The 21333-nt window shown below is 51.4% G+C and overlaps 1 protein-coding gene across 8 annotated transcripts in view; it reads left to right on the top strand.

Annotated features, from left to right (window-relative positions):
• The window catches only part of Txnrd2 (thioredoxin reductase 2), a 79542-nt gene that overhangs the window by 17097 nt on the left and 41112 nt on the right, over nt 1–21333 (top strand). For 2 of the 8 annotated variants that reach the window (XM_048343507.1, XM_048343508.1), the window contains exons 1-8: nt 4748–5337; nt 6413–6481; nt 13606–13662; nt 14754–14898; nt 15383–15457; nt 17240–17318; nt 18140–18202; nt 21239–21309. In XM_048343507.1, coding sequence (XP_048199464.1) covers nt 5331–5337; nt 6413–6481; nt 13606–13662; nt 14754–14898; nt 15383–15457; nt 17240–17318; nt 18140–18202; nt 21239–21309 — 566 coding nt within the window. In that variant the 5' untranslated portion in view covers nt 4748–5330. Of the gene's footprint in view, nt 1–3064; nt 3121–4747; nt 5338–6412; nt 6482–13605; nt 13663–14753; nt 14899–15382; nt 15458–17239; nt 17319–18139; nt 18203–21238; nt 21310–21333 lie in introns of those variants that run through there. The other 6 variants (XM_048343500.1, XM_048343506.1, XM_048343502.1 and 3 more) reach the window with 6 other exon arrangements.

Here is a 21333-nt window from a genome sequence, read left to right as displayed (position 1 = left end):
GCCAGAAGTAACAGCCTTGAGCAAAAAAAAAAAAAAAAAAGCTACAGGCATTCAGCACTCAAAGCACCCAAGACCACAGTTCGAACTTCAGTATGAAAGAGAGAGAAAGAGAGAGAGAGAGAATTACCCAAATCTATAGGTACTGAAGGTAGTCTGACAGACTCATGGGTCATGGGCTGGCTTCCTAGCCTTGAAAGTCTGAGATTCCTTAGGAAAAGTTTTAGCAAAGCAAACTATCAAAGGCCTGTGTGGTCAAGTATCAATCTTACTACACTTATATAAGAAATCAGTCAAAATCTAATGAAATCACAATTACTTTGTAAATAAGAATAATCTTGGACTGGGGTATAGCTCAGTGGTAGAATGGATGTTCAGCATACATAAGGCCTGAGGTGGACCCCCAGCACTTGGGAGTAGGAGGAATAAGAGGTAGTGGAGGCAGGGGTAAATCTTGCTTTGATTGTTTTAGATCAAAAGGATAGATGAAGCGGGGAATGGGTGGCTCACACTTGTAGCTACTTAAGGAGATGAGATTCAAGGATCTCAGTTCAAAACTAACCCAGGTAGGAAAGTCTGTGAGGCTCTTATCTCCAATTAATCACCAAAAACGCTAGAAGTGGAGCTGTGGTCCAAGTGTTAAGAGTGCTAGCCTTGAGAAAAACAACAACACAACAACTCAGGCACAGCACCCAGGCCCTGAGTTTAAGCCTTAAGACTGGCACAAAAGACAGAGAGATCATTTGTGTGTGTATGATTTTGTTTGTGTGTGTGTGTGCTGTCCTAGAGCTTGAATTGAGGTCCTTGTGCCCTTCAGTTACACAACCACTTGTGGCTTTTTGCTGGTAAAATGAAGTTAAGTGTCCCAGGGATTGTTCTGCCTGGCTCTGAGTCTTGATCCTTCAGATCTCAACTTCCCAAGTAGATAGAACTACAAGTGTGAGCCACTGACTACCAGCTTCTGTGTGTCACTCTCTCTTGTGCCAATACTGGAGCTCAAACTCAGTCTCACAGCCTTGCCTTTCACTTGAGATTGCAACCAGGGAAACCCATGACATTATTCCTGCCACCCTCATTCTCCTGCCTCCAGGCACTGAGAAGATAACTTAGAAATATTTTTCCCACACTGTCCACTAGATCAAAGAACTGGTGTATAGCTAACACCAACCAGTAGCCTTTTTCTTTGTTTTCACAGAAATGCCCCCTTTGAAATGTCTTAACTGTCTGGACCATCCAGCAAATACCCTTATCCTATTTTACCAAGTCCTTTATGAACAAAAGGTCACAGAACAGAAAATGGGCTCCTACTGTCCAGGAGAATGAAGAACATCTCTTTTCTCCTTAGACAAGTGGGACACTACCAAGATGTGCAGATTCTCTCTTTTTTTCTGGGGGCAGGGTGGGGATTGAACTCAAGGCCTTGTCTAGCAAGTGCTCTACTATTGAAGCCACACCCTCAGTCCAAGATTTTTTCCTTGACCAAACTTGGTCAGGCTCTTTCCAAAGACTTAAATACAAATTCTGCATCTAATATCTCTGAGCTGCATCAGGAGAATGACTCTACCATTAAGAAAAGTGCCTGCCTGGAAAAGAACAAAACTTTAAATTCCTAAACAAATTTCCTACTGTTCTAGCCAACAGCTAAAGATAGAGCCCCTGTTCCCTGGTGTCTAAGGGAGGATAGGACTCTAAGTTCCTCAAGTCCCAGCAGCAAATGCAGAAGGCAAGGACCAAGCCACCCTTCTAGGTATTTGTAATTGCTGATTTCTCTGATCTCTAATGGACTCTTTTCTCCCTTGGCCCGAGGGGGGAAGGGAGCTCAGCTCTTTCCCCTATTTCCTAAAATGTGGCTTTGTCACATGTAAGTGTACAGCTGTATTTCTCATGACTTCCTCCTTCAGCCTATAGCCCTTCTTGCCATCTCCTCCCGAAGAGGGCAAGCACTCCACCTAGCTTCCATGGTGTCCCCAGACTTGAAGGAACTTTGGTGTCCTGTCTAATAATTTTTAAAAAGTCAAGCAGGGCAATGGTGGTTCACATCTGTACTTCTAGCTACTCAGGAGACTGAGATCTGAGGATTGTTGTTTAAAGCCAGCCAGGGGAAGAAAAGTCCAGAGACTCCTACCTCCAATGAACCACCAAAAAGCCAGAAGTGGAGCTGTGGCTCAAGTAGTAAGCACCAGCCTTGAGCGAAAAAGTCAGAGGCAGCACCCAGGTCCCAAGTTCAAGCTCCAGGGCAGACAGACAGACACACACAGGTATCAAGGACACCAAAGTCCCAGGCTAGATATTGCAAAACACCGTAGTGACTTCTTTCTCTTACATTCCCACTTGGAGACCAGGCTCCTAAATGCCACCGGATCCGAGTGTTAGAGCTCGGGGGAGATGGGGTTCTGTGAACCCCTTCTTGGCAAGACAGACATTCTCTTACAAAGGGCACCCCCCCCACACACACACCCTTTAAGGACTCCAAAAGGTAACCTGTTGGGGAAATGACTGAAATCCTCTGAACTCCACAGACCCGCTCCGCCTGCACCTCTTCAACTCTCTGGCACCGAGGACTGATACCAGCACAAGGACCATGGTGGGTCAGGCTGTACCACACTCCCCATTAGGTGAGGCAGTGTTCCTGGGACGGGCCCACCTTCCTGATCTGAAGTCCCATCCCTGGGCAGGACTGATCTCCCACGACCGGTGCTCCCCGCTCCCCCCGCCCCCCACTCCGGCACGCCCCGCTCCCTCAAATCCGGTGGCCTGCTTCAGTACAGAGGACACCGTCCAACCAACTCACTCAAAACCAGCTCCAAGCCCGATCCGAGCCCCCCAGCCTCGGCCCGGAGACCCCCGCGGCCCCGATTTCCCCGCACGCCCCCGCCCCGTCCCGTTCCCGCCACCATCCTCCGACCCGCGACTCACCTCGCTGCCCAGGACTGCGCGTTCCGACCTGGGCGGCGCGCCTGCGCGCGCGCGCGCGTGTGGAGCGGCGCAGGCAGCGCGGCGGGCAGCCCCGGCCCCGGAGGCCCCCAGCGACGGCGGCAATGGCGGCGGCGCTGCGGGGACCCGGCGCGCGCTTCCGGCGGTGGCAGGCGCGGGCCTGGACGGGCGGGGTGCGGGGCGCGGCAGGTAGGGTGGGGTGGGGACGGCGGAATCCCGCGGGGCTGTGCGAGGCCGAGTGTCGGTGCTGGGGTGTCCGCGTGGGAGATGTCCCCCACGGGGTGTCTCCGCGCGGGCGTCCACGTGGGGCTGCCGGGGAGCGGGGTGTCCCTGCGAGGGGCCGTGCAGCGGTGTCGGACCTGCTTCTAGCCCGGTAGCCCTCTTCTCAGATGGGGAAACTGAGGCCGAACGTCCTTGCCGGAGGTCCTCCTGTGCAGGCTGCACCTCCAGCCTCTAGGAGCTTGCACCCTTCAAACCCACTATTAATTGTGGTTCTGGTCGGGATGATGTCGCAATTCCTGAGGTCACCAAGCACCCCCACTGGCAATTCTTCATCCACCCCCTAGTGGAGACCGAGATCTGAGGATGGCAGTGCAAAGCCTGCCCGGGCATGAAAGTCTTAGACTCTTACCTCCAGTACGCTGCTGGGGCTGGGGGTGAGGGGAAGCTAGTAGTGGAACTCTTGCTCCAGTGATAGAGTGCAGGCTTTGCGCAAAAAGAATCTCAGGGACAGTACCCAGGCTCGTGAATTCAAGACCCAGGGCTGGCACACACAATTTCTTTTTCACTCTGTGTGTGTGTGTGTGTGTGTGTGTGTGTGTGTACATAATGTGTACTGAGGCTCGAACTCAGGGCCTGGGCATCAACCCTGAACTTTTTTTGCTCAAGGTTGGTGCTCTGCCACTTGCTCCACTTCTGGCTTTTTTTGGTGTTTGTTGGAGATTTAGAATCTTGTAGACTTTCCTGCCTGGGTTTGCTTTGAACGGTGATCCTTAGATGTCAGCCTCCTAAGGTGTGAGCCACCTGTAACCAGTAAGACACAAGGTTTGCAGTTGCTAGACAGCTGCTTTACCTCTGAGCCATACCTCCAGCCCAAGTACTCTTATGTGCATGATGCAGGGATTAAAGGAGGGGGCACTAGAGTCCCAGTCCATGGCAGGTCTGTGAGTGCCCTGGGAACTGCTGATTGACAGTACAAATGGAAGGCCTCTTATCCCCAAAGGCCTTAGGAACAAGGGCAGAGACGATCTCGCAGAGCTTGGGATTTGTTCACCACTTGAGAACCAAGGGCTGCTGCCACATTACCTTTGCTCACCCCTTTGACTCTAGCCAGGTTACCTTATATTTCAGAGCCTCTTTGCTGCATGTATTTGGTGAGAACACAGGAAAATTTTGTGCAAAATAAAGAAATGAACACATTTGTGCTAGTGTAGCCATTACTCCACCTGGTGGCAAGAAAAGATCATTAAATGCTAGTTGCTGTTGTAGTCATAAGTCAGATTCCAGTCAAGATCACCCTTAGGCCTTGGGGCAGAACATTTTTTTCCCCCAGCTGGATACATCCTGCTGTCTGGAGGACTCTGTCTTCTGTAGGTGGGGAGGACTGGTCTAAGCTTTGCGGGGGAGGTGAGGCAGTAAAGAAGTGCTACCTCCCCCCCCCCCCCACTATGACTATGAAGTTTGAGGCAGACACCTGCATTTTCCAGTTGTGACCGAGGAGGTGGTAGAGCAGGAATAGCATGGCTGAGGACATTACCTGCCCCTAAGGTCTGCTAACATGAGCTTTAGGGGATGCCACTAGGTGTCTAGTCTACCTGTGGGTGCATGTTCTGTAGAGAGCCTTTCTCCTCTTGTCGAAGCCAGGTGCCCTTCAGTTAGGCTTACCATTGTCACTGGACAATAGCTCTTTGCTGGCTCTGTATCAGGCACTGGATTCAGAAAGCAGAAAATTAAAGGACAGTGGTCAGAAAGCAGAGGAAAGGCAAAGACTTTTTAGGCCTGAGCCTGTGGGCAAGGAGTGTGACCTAGCCAGAGTGGATGAAGGCCAAAGTGTGAGGGTTCCCCCAGGTAACATCTGCTTTTCAGCCCTCTGCAGAGCAGCACCCATCTCATTCACTTTGGGGTCTCCCATCAGGAGGCTGTCTAAACCCTCCCAATTGTGTAAATGTAGGTATTGTACCCATGTAAACTGCCCCACTGTGGGCCTTTCTCAAGCACTTATCAGATGGAGAAGGCCTCTGGGTATACACAGAGGAGAGCAAGTGGCTAAGATAAGCCCACAATCTACCCACCCAGCCCAGCCTGCACCAGATAGCAGGCAGAGGACCCAGTGCAGGGCTTCTGGACAGGACAACGGAGTAGGAACCCCTTTCTGGCATCAGGAAAGACATGCGCCTGCAATGGAAGGTAGGAACCTTCAGAGTGTGTGTATGTGTGTGACCTGGTACTTGAACTTGGGGCCTGGGTGCTCTCCCTTAGCTGTTTTGCTCAAAGCTAACATTCTACCACTTGAACCACAGCTCCATTTCTGGCTTTATGGTGGCTAATTGGAAATATGAGTCTCAGGAACTTTTTTGTTTATTTGTTTTGTTTCTGTTGCCAGTCCTGGGGTGTGGACTCAGGATCCTGGGGTATGTGCTCAGCACTGTCCCTGGCTTCTTTTTGCTCAAAGATAAAAGTTCCTGTGGGCTGGGAATATGGCCTAGTGGTAAAGTGCTTACCTCTTGAGCCACAGCTCCACTTCTGGCTTTTTTCTGTATATGTGGTGCTGAGGAATCGAACCCAGGGTTTCATGTGTACGAGGTAAGCACTTTACCACTAGGCAATATTCCCAGCCCACAGGAACTTTTATCTTTGAATAAGATAATCAGATCTCAGCCTCTTTGACTAGCTAGAATTACAGATGTAAGCTATCTGCACCACTCCCTTTCTGTCCCCCCAGTTCTGGGGCTTGAACTCAAGGCCTGAGCACTGTCCCTGGCTTCCTTTTTGCTCAAAGCTAGCACTCTACCACTTGAGCCACAGAGCCACTTCTGGCCTTTTCTGTTTATGTGGTACTGAAGAATCGAACCCAGGGCTTCATGCATGCTAGGCAAGTACTCTACCACTAAAGCCACATTCCCAGCTATCTATCTGTACCACTTTTAACCAAGCAGAGCTTTGTGCCTGGTGGAGATTGTGGTGATCCTTCCTTGTGTAGCTTTTTTCTTTTCTTGGTACTTGGGCTTGAATTCAGGCCTGGGCATTGTCCTTTACCTATTTTTGCTCAAGGCTGGTGCCCTACCACTGGAGTCACAGCTCTGTTTCTGGCTTTTTGGTGGTTAACTAGAGCTAAGAGTCTCATGGCTTTTCCAGCCAAGGCTGGCTTCAGACTGAGACCCTCAGATCCCAGCCTCCTGAGTAGCTAGGATTACAATGATAAACCATCATAATCTGGCTCAGGTATGGCTGCTTTCTTTCACACCACTTCTCCCTTTCCTAGCAGGGCAGCTGGACTACGATCTCTTGGTGATTGGTGGGGGATCTGGCGGCCTGGCTTGTGCCAAGGAAGGTACGTGTATCTTGTGTCCTGCACCCTCCCCAGCGTGACTAGCCTCCAGCTTTCAGGTCCCCCTGGTGAGGTGGCACCATGGGGAGGGACCTGAGCATCCACAAACCCAACCTCCACAGCTGGCCTGCCAGCGTCACCCTGACAGCCTGCCCTTGTACCCTGTTTTCTGCAGCAGTGGTGCTTGTGCTTGCTTCTCATTCGGCCTCTGTGATAGGCTTAAAAGTCTGCGATGTCTCACTTGGCTCCTGGCCTCCAAGGCTCCCACTTTACTTACAGTGGGAGTTTACACGATATGATTACACACATGAAATCTCAGTCCTTGCCACTCATACCCGTCTCACCCTCTGCATATGCTTCTGGAAGGTCCTTCTGTTCTTCACCTTGCTCTGGCTGCCTGGTCTGCTGATCACTTGCCAGGTTAGCTGCCACACTCACTCATCTCCCTCCTGTCTTGGCTGCATAGTGACTCTACTTAGAACTGCACCTCTAAAGCAGTGCCAGAGCCGAGAGCTGGTGGCTCACACCTGTAATCCTCCCTACTCAGGAGGCTGAGATCATGGTTCAAAGCCAGGCCTGGGCAGGAAACTCTGTGAGACTCTTATCTCCAGTAAACTATTCAAAAAAACTGGAAGTGGTGCTGTGGCTCAAGTGATGAGAGTGGGGGGTGGGTGGGAATATGGCCTAGTGGCAAGAGTGCTTGTCTTGTATACATGAAGCCCTAGGTTCGATTCCTCAGCACCACATATATAGAAAATGGCCAGAAGTGGCGCTGTGGCTCAAGTGGCAGAGTGCTAGCCTTGAGCGGGAAGAAGCCAGGGATGGTGCTCAGGCCCTGAGTTCAAGCCCTAGGACTGGCAAAAAAAAAAAAAAAAAAGTGATGAGAGTGCTGGCCTTGAACACTGAGAAGCTCAGGGACAACACCCAGACCCCGAAGTCAAGCCTCACAACTGACAAGGAAAAAAAATAAAAGAACAAATGCTAGCCCTGGGGCTTGAATTTAGAACCTCACATTCTCACTTAGCTTTTTGCTCACTACCAATTCTCTACCACTTGAGCCACACCTCCACTTCTGTCTTTTTGCTGATTAGAGATGAGAGTCTCACAGACTTTTTCTGCCCAGGCTAGCTTTAAACCTTGATCCTCAGATTTCATGTTTGTTTGTTTTTTTTCTGGTTGTGGGGCTTGAAGTCAGCTTGAACTGGGTGCTGTCCCTAAACTCTTTTTTTTTTTAAATTTATTTATTTTTATTGTCAATATTGTGGGGACTGCTCTCTCTGCTCCGGCTCAAGTGCTCACTTCTTTCTCTCTTATTATCCTCTCATCGCCTTCTCCCCCGACCCTCGGCCTGCAGGTTTTGTCGGGGTGAGACGTGGGGATGTCTCCGTCCTGGCGGGCGCGCGACCCGCGTGGTAATGTGACCGCTATCCTACTCTGGAAGCAACGGACATAGACCACGGGTCAGCCTCTGAGAGCTAACTAACTTTATTGAGAGAGGGGCAAGGGTAGATGATCGGGGGGAAGGGGGTTGGCCAGGATTCCCATAGGCCATGAGCTGTCAGGTGACCTCCAAGGGGCTGGTCACTTGACCTCCAAGGGGCTATGTCACTTGACCTCCAAGGGGCTATGTCACTCGACCTCCAGGGCGGGGCTGGCTGCCAGCTAGGTGGGGGGTCTCTTATCGGACCGGTTTCTCCAGATTCCAATGTAGGGAGGATGGAAGGGCTGCATTCCCCAGCTGGGGGAGGTGCCTCAGGCCCCTTCCATCTAGGGGGAAGATGGACCCCAACATCTGCCTCTTTTATATTTTTTTTTTTCGAACAGCAGGAGGCGCCCTACTCGAGAGCGCGCCATGTCTTAGGTTGCCCCCCCCCCAAGGGGAGTCTTACCCGTCTTGGGCTAACGCCCTAGCTCTTCAGGCTGACCTTCCTGCCGGGCTGGCGGGCCCGATGAGAGGCCTTGGGGAGAGTAGGATTGGCACTCGAAAGAGAGCCTGATAATTTTTTTTTTTTTTTTTTTTCCGGTGCCGGCGGACCTTACTGAGCAGCAGGGCCTAGGGTTCGAGTGACGAGCCTCCTGGGGTTCTTATATGGCTAAAAGGCTAAAGGCCACTTGGTACCTAGACAGCTCTGGCCCATCGCTTACAACAAGAGACTCAATGTAAATATAAGGTAAATGGGAGCATAAAGCAGACATAAGCATGAGCAATCGTAATACAAGGCAAATGCAAACATGAGCAACTGTAACACATGAGCAATTGTAACACATGAGTAATTACAACAAGGCACAAGGCAATGGAGTGTCTCTTATCGGGGTCAGTCCACGGAAAACAGGAATTCTGGTCCAGTCTGGTGTCGCTCGAGGTAGCACAGGTGGCTCTTCCTTCCCCCGCTGGTGAGGTAGAGGGGCAGGTTCAGGTCCTGGTGATGTGGCAGCCAGGATGCTGGTAACTTAACAACTGAGGTTAGTAAAACACTTCATAATAAACATTGCAGCAAGGTGCCAATACCTTACTTATTATAAACATTTGTAATAAAACATTAAAGTGTCCAAGTCCTTTAGCTCCTATTTCCCTCCAATGGGGACCCCTGAGATAAGCAGCAAAGGGGGGAGCGAAAGAGAGGGACAACCGTGCAAAATTTCCCTTTGGTCCTTGTGCAAGGCTGTGGGTCAGGCTGCCACAGCAAACGGTACTCCAAAGGGCGTCAGGCAGGGTCCAGGGAAGAAACAGGGCCGACACTGGGTCCAGGTCCATCGCTGGTGCAGGCAGGCTTTCCCGTTTCTCCTTAGAAAATTCCACCTCCGTCTTTGCTTTCCTGAGAGGAAACAAGGGGAGACATCCCTCAAGGGCAGGTGCCCTTGGGTGGTCATTCTGTTGGACAATATTTTACATCTCTAGCTGGTATCCAGATTGGATTCGGTTCCCCAGTAGGGAAGACGCAGGCGAATCCCCTTCCTGCACTGATAATTGGGTCGGGTCCACGCCACGCCCCTGTCAGAGAATCCTTCCACCGGGCCTCCACTTTTAAGTAGGGTGTTTGGCTTGACCAGTGTCTCTGGAAAGCCGACAGAGGTTGGTCCTTAGAGAAATTTAAAATATTCAATGTAAACATCGCTGTCCTCAGCTGGTCCTGGGGGCTTCCCCCCCCTTTTTGTTTTAATAATTGATCCTTCAGGGTCCTATTATGCCTCTCAATTATGGCTTGACCCTTTGGGTTATAAGGTATTCCAGTGGTATGTTTAATATTCCACATTTGGAAAAATGCCTGTAAAGGCTTACTGGTGAAACAAGGTCCATTATCTGTTTTAACCTGTAAAGGCAGTCCTAGGATAGCAAAACATTGTAAGAAGTGGCTTTCAGCATGCCGTGCTCTTTCACCGGTATGCAGAGAGGCCCAACATGCACCAGAGCAGGTGTCAATGGACATAAATATATATTTTAGCCTTCCAAAGGGGGCGTAATGGGTCACATCAGTCTGCCAAATTAAATTGGGTCTTAAACCTCTTGAATTTACACCTGGAGATTGCAAAGGAGGGACTTGCACGAAAGGCATACATGATTTGCAAGTCCTTATAATCTTTTTTAAGTCTTTTATAGGAATTGAAGGAAATCTCTGATGTAACCCTCTCCAATTTAAGTGAGTACGCTCATGAAGCCCTTTGGCCATTTGGAGGTTTTGAGGTTGTACAATGGCTAGCGCTATGATGGTTCCATCCGTGGCCAGCTGGTCGGCCCTACGATTACCTTGTGCCAGGTCCCCAGGCAGTCCTTGGTGTCCACGAAGGTGCTGTAAAAAAATAGGCTCACTCCGCTCTTTTAACAGAGACCTGACTTGGATCATCAGAGGAGTGATTGGGTTTCCATCCAACTTGATATGTGAACATACCAGGTTGGGTAGCAAGTTAACCACATATAGACTATCAGAGAACAAGTTCATTGGCTGTTTAACATGGGCTTGAGTAGGCATACAGAGTCTAGTTTAAGCTCTGCCCCCAAGATCTTGAAGGGGTATACTTTCTGAACCTTGTTATTGGCTATATGCAGCCCTCCTCTTTGAAGGAGTGTTTGGGCCTTGCTATAGGCCAAATCTAGCACATGGGCATCTGCTGATCCAATAATAATGTTGTCCAATTAAATGCATATGGTCCGATCTGCTCCTGTATTAATTAAGAATCGGAACTTTTTTCCAAATATCATGATTACTGTCTCTGGCAATAGGGACTGCCCAGCAAGGGGCTTTAGGCTGTTTATTGCCTTGGTTGGTGGGAAATCTGAAAGCCAGGCTGTAAAGTTAATATTTTGCCCAGGGCGTGTTCGGCCTGCCTCTCTCAAGAACCGTCCTCCTGCACTCATGAAAATCTGTAGTTTCAAGGCCTCTGAATTTAAAGGTGGCCAGGCCGGTCTTTTTTTTTTTTTTTTTTTTTTTTTTTTTGCTGCGGGGGCGCCGCTGCCGCCGCCGCCACCTGGGAAAAGCGGCAGCTCAGGCCTGCTGAAATCTGCATATGTATAGAGTCAAGCTGAGCCTCACATGGGGGAGGGGTAGCAAGCCTGCGGCTGCTCTGCTCATCTCCTGTCTGCCTTTGATTCCTGGGTATCGAACGAGATTTGGTCCCAGGGCTTTTTGGAGTAGGCATCGGGGCCCACTCCAGATCAAAATTACCTCCGGCTTCCTTCTCCTGAATCCAGGGGTTCCCCGCCCGGGTCCCAAGAGAGGCAAGCCTTGAGAGTCTTAATGGCTCGCAGTGGGGGTTCTCCACGTTTTGTTGTTTGTAATTCCCGCTCTAGTCGGTCCCAAATTTCCCATGAGAGTGGGTTGGCTCCAGTTGGCCACGGGACCCTGTGGGTCAATTCCTCCCAAATTTGTATGGCGCAGGGCTCTGAGATATTAATCCCCGCGTTTTGGAGGGTGAACTTTAGGATCTTAGGGGGCGAATTGTTTCGCCGACTCTGGACTTGTCCCATCCTCTTACCTGGGGTGGGAGGATCGCGCGTCTCAGGATTTCCAACCTGTTTCCGTCAGGGCCGGTCGGGAGCCGGGCTTTCTTGCGTGGATTCGTGCAAACCACGTGGGGCGCCACTCTGTGGGGACTGCTCTCTCTGCTCCGGCTCAAGTGCTCACTTCTTTCTCTCTTATTATCCTCTCATCGCCTTCTCCCCCGACCCTCGGCCTGCAGGTTTTGTCGGGGTGAGACGTGGGGATGTCTCCGTCCTGGCGGGCGCGCGACCCGCGTGGTAATGTGACCGCTATCCTACTCTGGAAGCAACGGACATAGACCACGGGTCAGCCTCTGAGAGCTAACTAACTTTATTGAGAGAGGGGCAAGGGTAGATGATCGGGGGGAAGGGGGTTGGCCAGGATTCCCATAGGCCATGAGCTGTCAGGTGACCTCCAAGGGGCTGGTCACTTGACCTCCAAGGGGCTATGTCACTTGACCTCCAAGGGGCTATGTCACTCGACCTCCAGGGCGGGGCTGGCTGCCAGCTAGGTGGGGGGTCTCTTATCGGACCGGTTTCTCCAGATTCCAATGTAGGGAGGATGGAAGGGCTGCATTCCCCAGCTGGGGGAGGTGCCTCAGGCCCCTTCCATCTAGGGGGAAGATGGACCCCAACAAATATGATGTACGGAGGGGTTACATTTACATACTTAAGGTAGTGAATACATACACATTTCTTGTTATACTTATTTCCTCATTTTCCTCATTCCTTCCTCATTTTCCTCCTGCCTTCCCTCCCCCCAACCCACTCTTTGCTTTCATCATTAAAAAATAAATAAAAATCTTCCCCTTGATGGACATTGTCATTCTAGTTCTACAATGCTTATGAACTCTATGGTTGTTAACAATAAAACAATTTCTTACAGGCTGGGTGATATGTACATTTCTTTCCTTTTGCTTAGTGAAATCTGTTCTTTCTTTTTCTCTCATTTCTTCCCTCCTCCCCACTGCCCTTGGGTTGCTTAAGTTTGCCCCTGAGCTCTTTTGCTCAACACTAGGGCTTTATCACACTTTAAGCCTTTGCACCACTTCTGGTTTTCTGGTGGTTAATTGGAGATCAGAATCTCACAGACCTTCCTTCCCAAGCTAGCTTTAAACTGCAATCCTCAGATCTCAGCTTCCTGAATAGCTAGGACTAAAGACGTGAGCCACCAGCACCTGGCTTAAATCTCATCTTCTTCAGTTGGTAATATTGTAGGCATGGGCCACTGGCACCTAGCTACATCCCATGTTCTTTCATGTTTTGAATATTTATGGGTTCGTAAGGCTGCAAGCATCTAGCATACCCTTTGAGATGCTCAAGTCCAGAATCTGGAGCTTAACTGGTCCAAGGTGATGCTGTCTGAGTTGGCCTCAGAACCTGGGACCCTGGAAGGTCCTGTAGATTGATGGCTGGAGGTCAGCTGGAAGGCTAACTGGACCAGAGAGTGTGGATTACATTCAGGTGCCTGACTCACCGGCTTGAACTCAGGGTCTAGGCACTGTCCCTGAGCTTCTTTTGCTCAATGCTAGTGCTCTAGCACTTGAGTCACAGTGCCACTTCTGGCTTTTTCTGTTTCTATGGTGCTGGGGAATTGAAGAACTCAGGGCTTCAAGTATTCTAGGCAAGCAATCTACCTCTAAGCCATACTCCCACTCCCACCTTGGGGGGATTCTGATGAGGGTGGGCTGTGGGTGGAGGCTACAAGACCTCTGCCACTATCCTCAGCAATGTGAGGGAAGGTGAGCCAGGGAGAAGGACCTGAGCTCCTCAGGGCTGCTGGAGGCCAGTGCGCCTCTCCTGGGGTGGGCTGCCCCTGGGATGCCTCCTCAGTGCTTGGAATAGACATCAGACTTGTCCAACATCTGGCCTGGAATTAGATGGGAACAGGAGCTGAGGAGGATTGGTCCCAGTGCTGCCATGGTGGACAGCATGCAGGCTGCGGTCTGTGAAGCCTGAGGGTTACTGCCTGTGCAGATCACCTGGTTGGGCAATTGGGAGGCCAGGTGCAGAGCTGGTGGGCAGTGTGGCTTCATGGGCTAGGATGGCAGGGCCAACAGGATATCATTAGTATTGTCAGTTTGGCCACTGTGCAGGTGGCTGCCCTCTCTTTCACCTGCTATGCTCACCTGCAGCTCTTCTTGTCCTTCAGCTGCTCAGCTGGGAAAGAAGGTGGCTGTGGTGGACTATGTGGAACCATCTCCCCGAGGTAGGTGGCAACCTCAACAGGAGCCCCGTGTCTTAGAGGAGGGGAGGGGTAGGTGGGATTCAGTTCACATCCAGAGGGGGCTGATGCCAAAGTCACACATCTTCTGTCCACAGTCTTCAGGAAGACTTATTTGATTTATTTTTTGCCATTCCTGGGGCTTGGACTCAGGGCCTGAGCACTGTCCCTGGCTTCCTTTTTGCTCAAGGCTAACACTCTACCACTTGAGCCACAGAGCCACTTCCAGCCTTTTCTGTTTATGTGGTACTGAGGAATCGAACCCAGGGCTTCATACATGCAAGGCAAACACTATACCACTAAGCCATATTCCCAGCACCTATTTTATTTTTAATTTTTGGTGCCTATTCTGGGGCTTGAACTTAGAACCTGGGTGTTATCACATGGCTTTTTGCCCAAGGCTAGCACTTTTATCACTTGAGCCACAGCTCCACTTCTGGCTTTTCGTGGTTAATGGGAGGTAAGATTCTCTAGGACTTTCCTGCCTAGGCTGTCTTCAAACTGAGATCTTCTGGTCTCAGCCTCCTGAATAGCTAGGATTACAGATATGAGCCACTGGTGCTCAGTCTTTATTCTTATTTCTATTTTATTTATTTATTTTTTGGCCAGTCCTGGGGCTTGGACTCAGGGCCTGAGCACTGTCCCTGGCTTCTTTTTGCTCAAGGCTAGCACTCTGCCACTTGAGCCACAGTGCCACTTCTGGCCGTTTTTTATATATGTGGTGCTGGGGAATTGAACCCAGGGCTTCATGTATACGAGGCAAGCACTCTTGCCACTAGGCCATATCCCCAGCCTATTCTTATTTTTAAAACTACTCTGAACACAGTTATAAAGAACAAGATTCCGTGACAAAGCTCCCTAGGGCCATGTTTGAGTTACAAACTAATAACAGCCACTTAAAGGGATTCGGAACGCTTCGAAGAACAGAAACCGTGGATGTGATCTCAAATGTGCTCTTCCCTGGGATGGGGGTACAGCTGAGTGACAGAACGCTTGCCTAGCATGTACAAGGCCTGGTTCTGTCTCCAGCATTACAAATAATAGATAAACAAGCAAGTGGTCTTCCAATGTTTTAGGTACCAAGTGGGGCCTGGGCGGTACCTGTGTCAACGTGGGCTGTATCCCCAAGAAGCTGATGCACCAGGCTGCACTTCTGGGGGGCATGATCCGAGATGCCCAACACTATGGCTGGGACCTAGGCCAGCCCATCCAGCATGACTGGTGAGAAGCCTGTGTCTGGGGTGCCTCATGCTTTTCTGCTACCCTTAGATGGAAAGGAAATTAGTTCTGCACCAACCCTCGCAGAAGCAGCCTCCACTCTTGGACATTTGTCCCTGTCCAGAGACACTTTGAGTTGTCAGTGGGTGGAGGAAGGGCAGAGCCCAGGTTGCTTCTGATCTTCTACAATGCCCAGGGTAGCCCTGCCAAGAATGACCTGCTGCAATGGCAGCAGAGTGGGGCAGAGAGCTGTCACAGGTCATGACTCATGATTCTGCTCTGAGCCACACCCAGGCAGCTCCAACATTTCCCTGCAAATGTGTGACCTGGACACAGAGCTGCTGTCTGGATGGGTGGAGTTTCTGGAGTGCCAGCACTGGTCAGCGGGGGCAACAGCTGGCTGTGGGGATGAGCACCATGCTATACCCCTTCAAACTCACCTCCATCTCTCCTACTTCTTTATTTTTCTCCCTGTGTGTGCCAACAGGAAGAAAATGGCAGAAGCTGTGCAAAACTATGTGAAGTCCTTGAACTGGGGGCACCGCGTCCAGCTACAGGACAGGTACCAAGTTACGCCAGGCCTCCATAGCCATGCAGTGTGGCTTTCAGGGCAGGCCACCCTCCTGACCTTTTCCAGCTCCTGCTAGCCCTGGAAGAGCACTTACTGATTGTGCAGAACACATCCCAGCAGGCTCTGGGGGCTTGGCTGCAATAAGATGACGGAGTGGGCCCTGCCCCTTGGTGGGGTAGACAGTGGAATGGCTGTAAAGTGAGGTTCTCCCTGGAGCCCTAGAAGTGAGCAAAGCCCAGAGGCAGCAGGAGCAAAGGATAGGCTGGTGGCTAAATGACAGGAAAGCAGGGAAGGCGGGGCCGTGGGGGGAGGCCTGAAGTCCAGTGTGTGGCCATGGCTGGGTGTGGGAATGAAAGGCTAGTGAGAGACCGGCCTACTGGCAGGCTTGTTCCTCTAGGCAGGCCACTGTTCTCCTGTCGCTGTTATGGGATGGAGCCAGGTGAACCCCAAGTGAGGCAGCAGAGATAAGCCTCATACTCCATCTTCCAGCGTCATGCCTTCCTGTTCCTACACATGCATACCTTGTGGCTTCTTGGTCAAGGAGGAAGGGCCCTGATGTCTGCTGCTGCAGAGATGGCCCTGCCTGTTCCCTCCAGCCTGGAGCTGCCATTCCTGTCTCCTATGGGGATCCCCAGGCCAGTGCTGAGGGGCAGCGCTCGCTTCAGGCCCAGCTCTGCTCTGGGTTGTAGCTCTGCCCTTAGCCCATGTAGACAGGGGCCTTTATAGGACCCGAGTCTCACCCAGGCACCCTAGGGGTTTTCCTGGCCTCCACAGTGAGCAGCAGTCCTGTGCCCACTCACACCAGGGAAGCTGACCTAGGGAGGTTAGCCCCACTGTCCCTGCGGGGCCGTCCCCATCTGGTACCTCCACTAGGAGAAGTCTCCTTGTGCTGCAGAGGTTTTTATGGTTTTGTCTCTTCCATATGGGACTCCATATCCCCAACTTTGGCTTGCAGAAGGCAGTGGGCTCTGCTGTTCTCCTAGTCCTCAGCCATAGGCAGCTCCTGGGCAGGTACTGGGCAGGCCTAATCCCAGTCAGCTCCACAGACATCGTGGAGGGGGCTGCTGGCACCTGGCTTGCTCCCACTTTTTCCCCTGGCTTGCTCCCACTTTTCCTTACTACGGACCCAGTGTGTCTGTGTCACCAATGCATTCCCTGACTGACCAGGTGAGCAAAGGGCCCTCCACCCAGACAGGCGTGGGCATGAGTGTAGAGAACCCAAGCATGAGGGAGCAAAGCCCAGAACCATAGACAGCCCTCTACCGCATCTCAGCTCTGCTCAGTGCTGGGTGCCTGCACACTATGCCCTCCGCCATGGCTGTGTCCCACCTGCCTCCTCTCACTGTTCTCCTGGCCTTGCCCTCCATGGAGTGGGCATTAGCCCCCTGCAGGTGCATGCACAGATGATGAGCACAGGGCCTTAGGCCTAGCTCCCTTCCCTGCCCACCAGCTAGCCATTGTCATGTGTGCTGTGACACTGGTCACCTGAGCCCCGGGACAGGGACCCAGGGGCTGGGCTCCTGCCTGCTTTTTCCTCTCTGTGAGCTCGGTCCTGGAGTTGGCCTTGGTTCTTTTTCCCTTCCTTCCCTCCCCCCTCCTCCCTCCCTCCCTCCTCTTGTAGTGCTGGGGATCTAAGCTAGGCCCTTGTCCATGCTAGGCAAGCGTTTAGCACTAGGCCCCATCCCCAGCACCAGAGTTTCCCTTTTAGCAGTGCTGACTAACTTGGACACTTAGGTTTAATTCATAGAGAAAATGTTTCTTTATACGTTACAGGAAAGTCAAGTACTTTAATATCAAAGCCAGCTTTGTCAACAAGCATACTGTCCGTGGCGTGGCTAAAGGTGGGAAGGAGGTGAGTGGCTGCCCGACCATTCTTTGCATAGAGCGTGGGCCCACACTGGCCTTGTTCAGCCTGGGTGGTTTCTACTAAGAAATGCCACCAGAACTGAACAGATAGCTTCCTTCAAAGTCACACTTTTTCCAAATGATTACACTGAGTTGGGCATGGGAGTACATGCCAATAATCCTGGGTACTAACTAGGGAGGTAGAGGTTGTATGGTAACAGTCCAAGGCTAGCCTTGGGCACAAGTGAGAGACCGTATGTGATGAACAAAGCAAAAAGGGCTGGGGGTGTGGCTCAAGTGGTAGTGATTGCCAAGCCATTGTGAGGCCTGAGTTCAGTCCTCAGCACTGCCAAAGCCGGGCATGTGTGGGGTGGGGGGGTGGAGTCGGGGGTGGGGGGGTGGAGGAGTAGAGTGGAAGAAAGACAAGACAGTTGGTGTTGCTAATTCCAGTTCTCTGGAGGTTCATGAATTCCAGACCAGGCTTGGGCTACATAGATTCAATAGGGCCGGGGGTGTAGTTAAGCAGTAAAATACTTGCGTAGCCCGCACAAGGCTCTGGGTTCAATCTCCCCATCAAAAGGACAAGGAAACCAAATATATAAACAGTTCCCACGGGCCAGGCTACTGGCACCTTGGGGACTGCCTGACAAGGGGCAGGGGTGATTGCATCCTTCTTGGAGGATGTTGTGGGGATCTGAGGAGACAAGATGCCTGTGGGACACTGCCCCCCAACCCCACCCCTGGCAGGGCAGCCGAGGACCTGAGGCTGAACCCTTCCGACAGGGAGACCTACAGTTCTGTTTGACCTCCACCTTTCTCTAACCTCAGACTCTGCTTTCTGCTGAGCACATCGTCATTGCTACAGGAGGACGGCCAAAGTACCCCACACATGTGAGTGTCCCCCAAAACCTAGCCTCCTTCCCCTGGGTGGATTCCTACACCAGGGCTCCCCATCCTGTAGCTTCCTATACATTGACTGTCCTCTCTTCTTTGCACATCTTACAAACCCACTGCTGAAATGGGGTCTCCAGTGACCCCTCACACTGATAAACCCTTAGAACCACTCTCGCTGTCCTCTTCAGCCGGCATCTGGGACACTACTGCACCTGTTCCATCCTCTTCTCCTCTCCCCCCCTCCCTTTTCTCTCCTTCCCGTCCCGCCCTGCACCCCCATCTTCCTTTAAAGACATTAAGTCTGTGTGTTGTTCAGTCTGGTCCTGAACTCCTGAACTTGTGGATTCAAGTGACTCTCCTGCCTCAGCCTCTTGAAAAGCTGAGACTACAGGTAGTCTCTACCATGTGCAGCCTTGGTATCTCTTGTTCTAAATCTCTATTGTTGACACCTTTTTCCTCTAACCTCAACATGTAGGACATCCAGGTCTTAAGCCTTTTTCTTTACCCTCCTCCTCCTCCTCCTCCACTTCCTCCTCCTCTCCCTCCTTCTGTTCCTCCTCCTCCTTGTCCTCCTCCTCCCCTTGTTCCTCCTCCTCTTCCTTCTCCTCCTCTGTCACCACAACCATAACTTCTTTAAATTTTAAAATAAAGTTCACATGCCACAATACTCACTGTTGGGGAGGCACAGTATAATGGGTTAGAGTCATCACTCTTGGTGTTTTCATCATCCCATATTGGTATTCTGCCCCATCCAGCCACAGCCCATACCTTCCTTCTCTAGGTCCTGGTACTCAATACCCACAGTTCTGTGTTGTCTCTATGACTTGATTATTCTAGGTACCTCATATACATGCAGTCATTGTATTTGTCTTTTTGCATCTGGTTTATTTCATATGCCATAAGGTCCTCAAGGTTCATCCTTGAGAATTTATAAAATTTTCTTCCTCTTTTTCGTGCTGGTCATGGGACTTGAAGTCAGGGCCTAAGCACTGTCCCTAGGCTTTTTTGTGCAAGGCTAGACCTCTATCACTTGAGCCACAGTTCCACTTCCAGTTTTTTGGTGATTAATTGGAGAACCGAGATCCTCAGATCTCCGCTTCTTGAGTAGGTATAATTACAGGTGAGCCACCAGAGCCCAATCTTCCTTTTCTTTTGAAGGCTGAATAATAGTCCATGTATGGATATGTGCCATATTTTGCTTCTTTATTGTCTATTAATGAGTATTGGCATTGTGCCCCTTTTTAGCTATCATGAACTGTGCCACTATGACCACATAAAAGTTTTTTTTTTTGGCCAGTCCTGGGCCTTGGACTCCGGGCCTGAGCACTGTCCCTGGCTTCTTCCCGCTCAAGGCTAGCACTCCGCCACTTGAGCCACAGTGCCGCTTCTGGCCGTTTTCTGTATATGTGGTGCTGGGGAATCGAACCTAGGGCCTCGTGTATCCGAGGCGGGCACTCTTGCCACTAGGCTATATCCCCAGCCCCACATAAAAGTTTTTTTGTAGCCAGGTGCTGGTGGTGCATGCCTATAATCCTAGCTACTAGGGAGGCTGAGATCTGAGGATCATGGTCCAAGGGCAGCGTGGACAGCAAAGTCCCTGAGACTCTTATCTCTAATTAACCACCAGAAAACCAGAAGGAGCTGTGGCTCAAAGTGGAAGAGTACTAGCGAGTGCCTCCAGTCCTCAGAGGACCACAGAACTGCACCTCTGTCAGGCCAGCTAAAACAGCCTCTGAGGGGCAAGCTCCACAGAAGTGGCACTCCAGCAGCCTTCCTGGCTCTGACACAGTGCCGTTGTTCTCAAGGTCTAAGTGACACTCTCACCCACAACTGGGCTTCCAGTGGCTCTGCTTAAAGCTTCTGCAGGCCGTGGTCAGTTTCTAGGAGGCCAGTGGTCACCTTTACCTTAGGTCCACAGTGCCTCTGGGCAGAGCTTTGCATGTACCCACACCATACACTTTTGCAGAGGCCCCTGGCCTGCCCCATCCTGCTGTCCATGGGAGGTGGCCGCTTTGGATCTGCTCACTCTCAGGGGAGCAAAGCAAGTGCCCAGGTCCAGGGAAGGCAGCTCAGTGGCTCACCGCTCTGCCTGCCACCTGCCCCCATCCCAGACCTACCCTCCCTGGGTGCCTGCCAAAGCTTGCTTGTGTTTTAGTTCCTTTGGTTTTCAGACCTTTTGGTTTTCCTTGAGCAAAGTAGAAAACTTTCTGGCCTTATTTATTTAGTTTTTTCAGTTGGAATCATAAACTGTTTAGAATCTGTTTCCTCTCTGCTAGCACGTCTTACTCACACAGGGAGATGCTTGGCCTCAAGTCTTCCCCAGCTGCTTAGCCATTGCTTGTCAGGACATCCGTGTGATCCCTGGACACGCAGCCCTCTACCCCCTGACTGGCCCTGGAGCATGCATGCTCTGTACAGCCTGCAGCTCAGCGCCTTTGGAGCCCTCTGCTCCCCACACTCTGCACGCCTCCATCTGCAGTGCCAGCCTCCTGCTCATCTGCTCCTCCTGCCCTTCCCCTCCCCCCCCCCCCCGGTCTCTTCATGAGACAGTGCAGCTCTCCAGGCCCCATCTACTCACCCTTCTTCATCTACCTCTGTTTGAGTCTGGGGCCCCAGGGTGCTGCTCTCTTGGTCTGCATGCCTTGTCTCCACCCTTCCCAGTCCCTGAATAGTCACAGGCTGGGGGGGGGGGAGGGAAAGAGGGAGGCAGCTCTCTGTGTGTGGCCCTAGCAGTTGCCATGCCCACCTTGGGCCCTGGGCCCAGGCTTTGCATCAAGGTCAGGGGAAGGGCCCAGAGAGTAGAAGTGAGAGCCACCATCACATCTACCTGGGAGGCCCTTGCCAAGGAGCTCCAGTGCTTCTAGCACCATGGCTAGATATAAACATGTCACCTTCCGTCTCCTTCTGTCTCCCCATGCAAGGGCTGGGGTGGTTCTGGCTGAGTTGTTTCTGCCAAACGGTCTTCCTCTTGGAGGAAGTCCTGGGCCAAAGCAAATGGCAGCCTTGTTACATCAATCCTCTTCTTCCTGATAGATCGAAGGTGCCTTGGAATATGGAATTACTAGTGATGACATCTTCTGGCTAAAGGAATCTCCGGGAAAAACGTAAGGCCTGGTGTGTGCAGGACT

The sequence above is a fragment of the Perognathus longimembris genome, chromosome 3 (genome assembly GCF_023159225.1).
Source record: "Perognathus longimembris pacificus isolate PPM17 chromosome 3, ASM2315922v1, whole genome shotgun sequence".
Taxonomy (NCBI): domain Eukaryota; kingdom Metazoa; phylum Chordata; class Mammalia; order Rodentia; family Heteromyidae; genus Perognathus; species Perognathus longimembris.
Note: the sequence above shows the minus strand (reverse complement) of the source record. Positions and strands in the feature narration are given on the sequence as shown.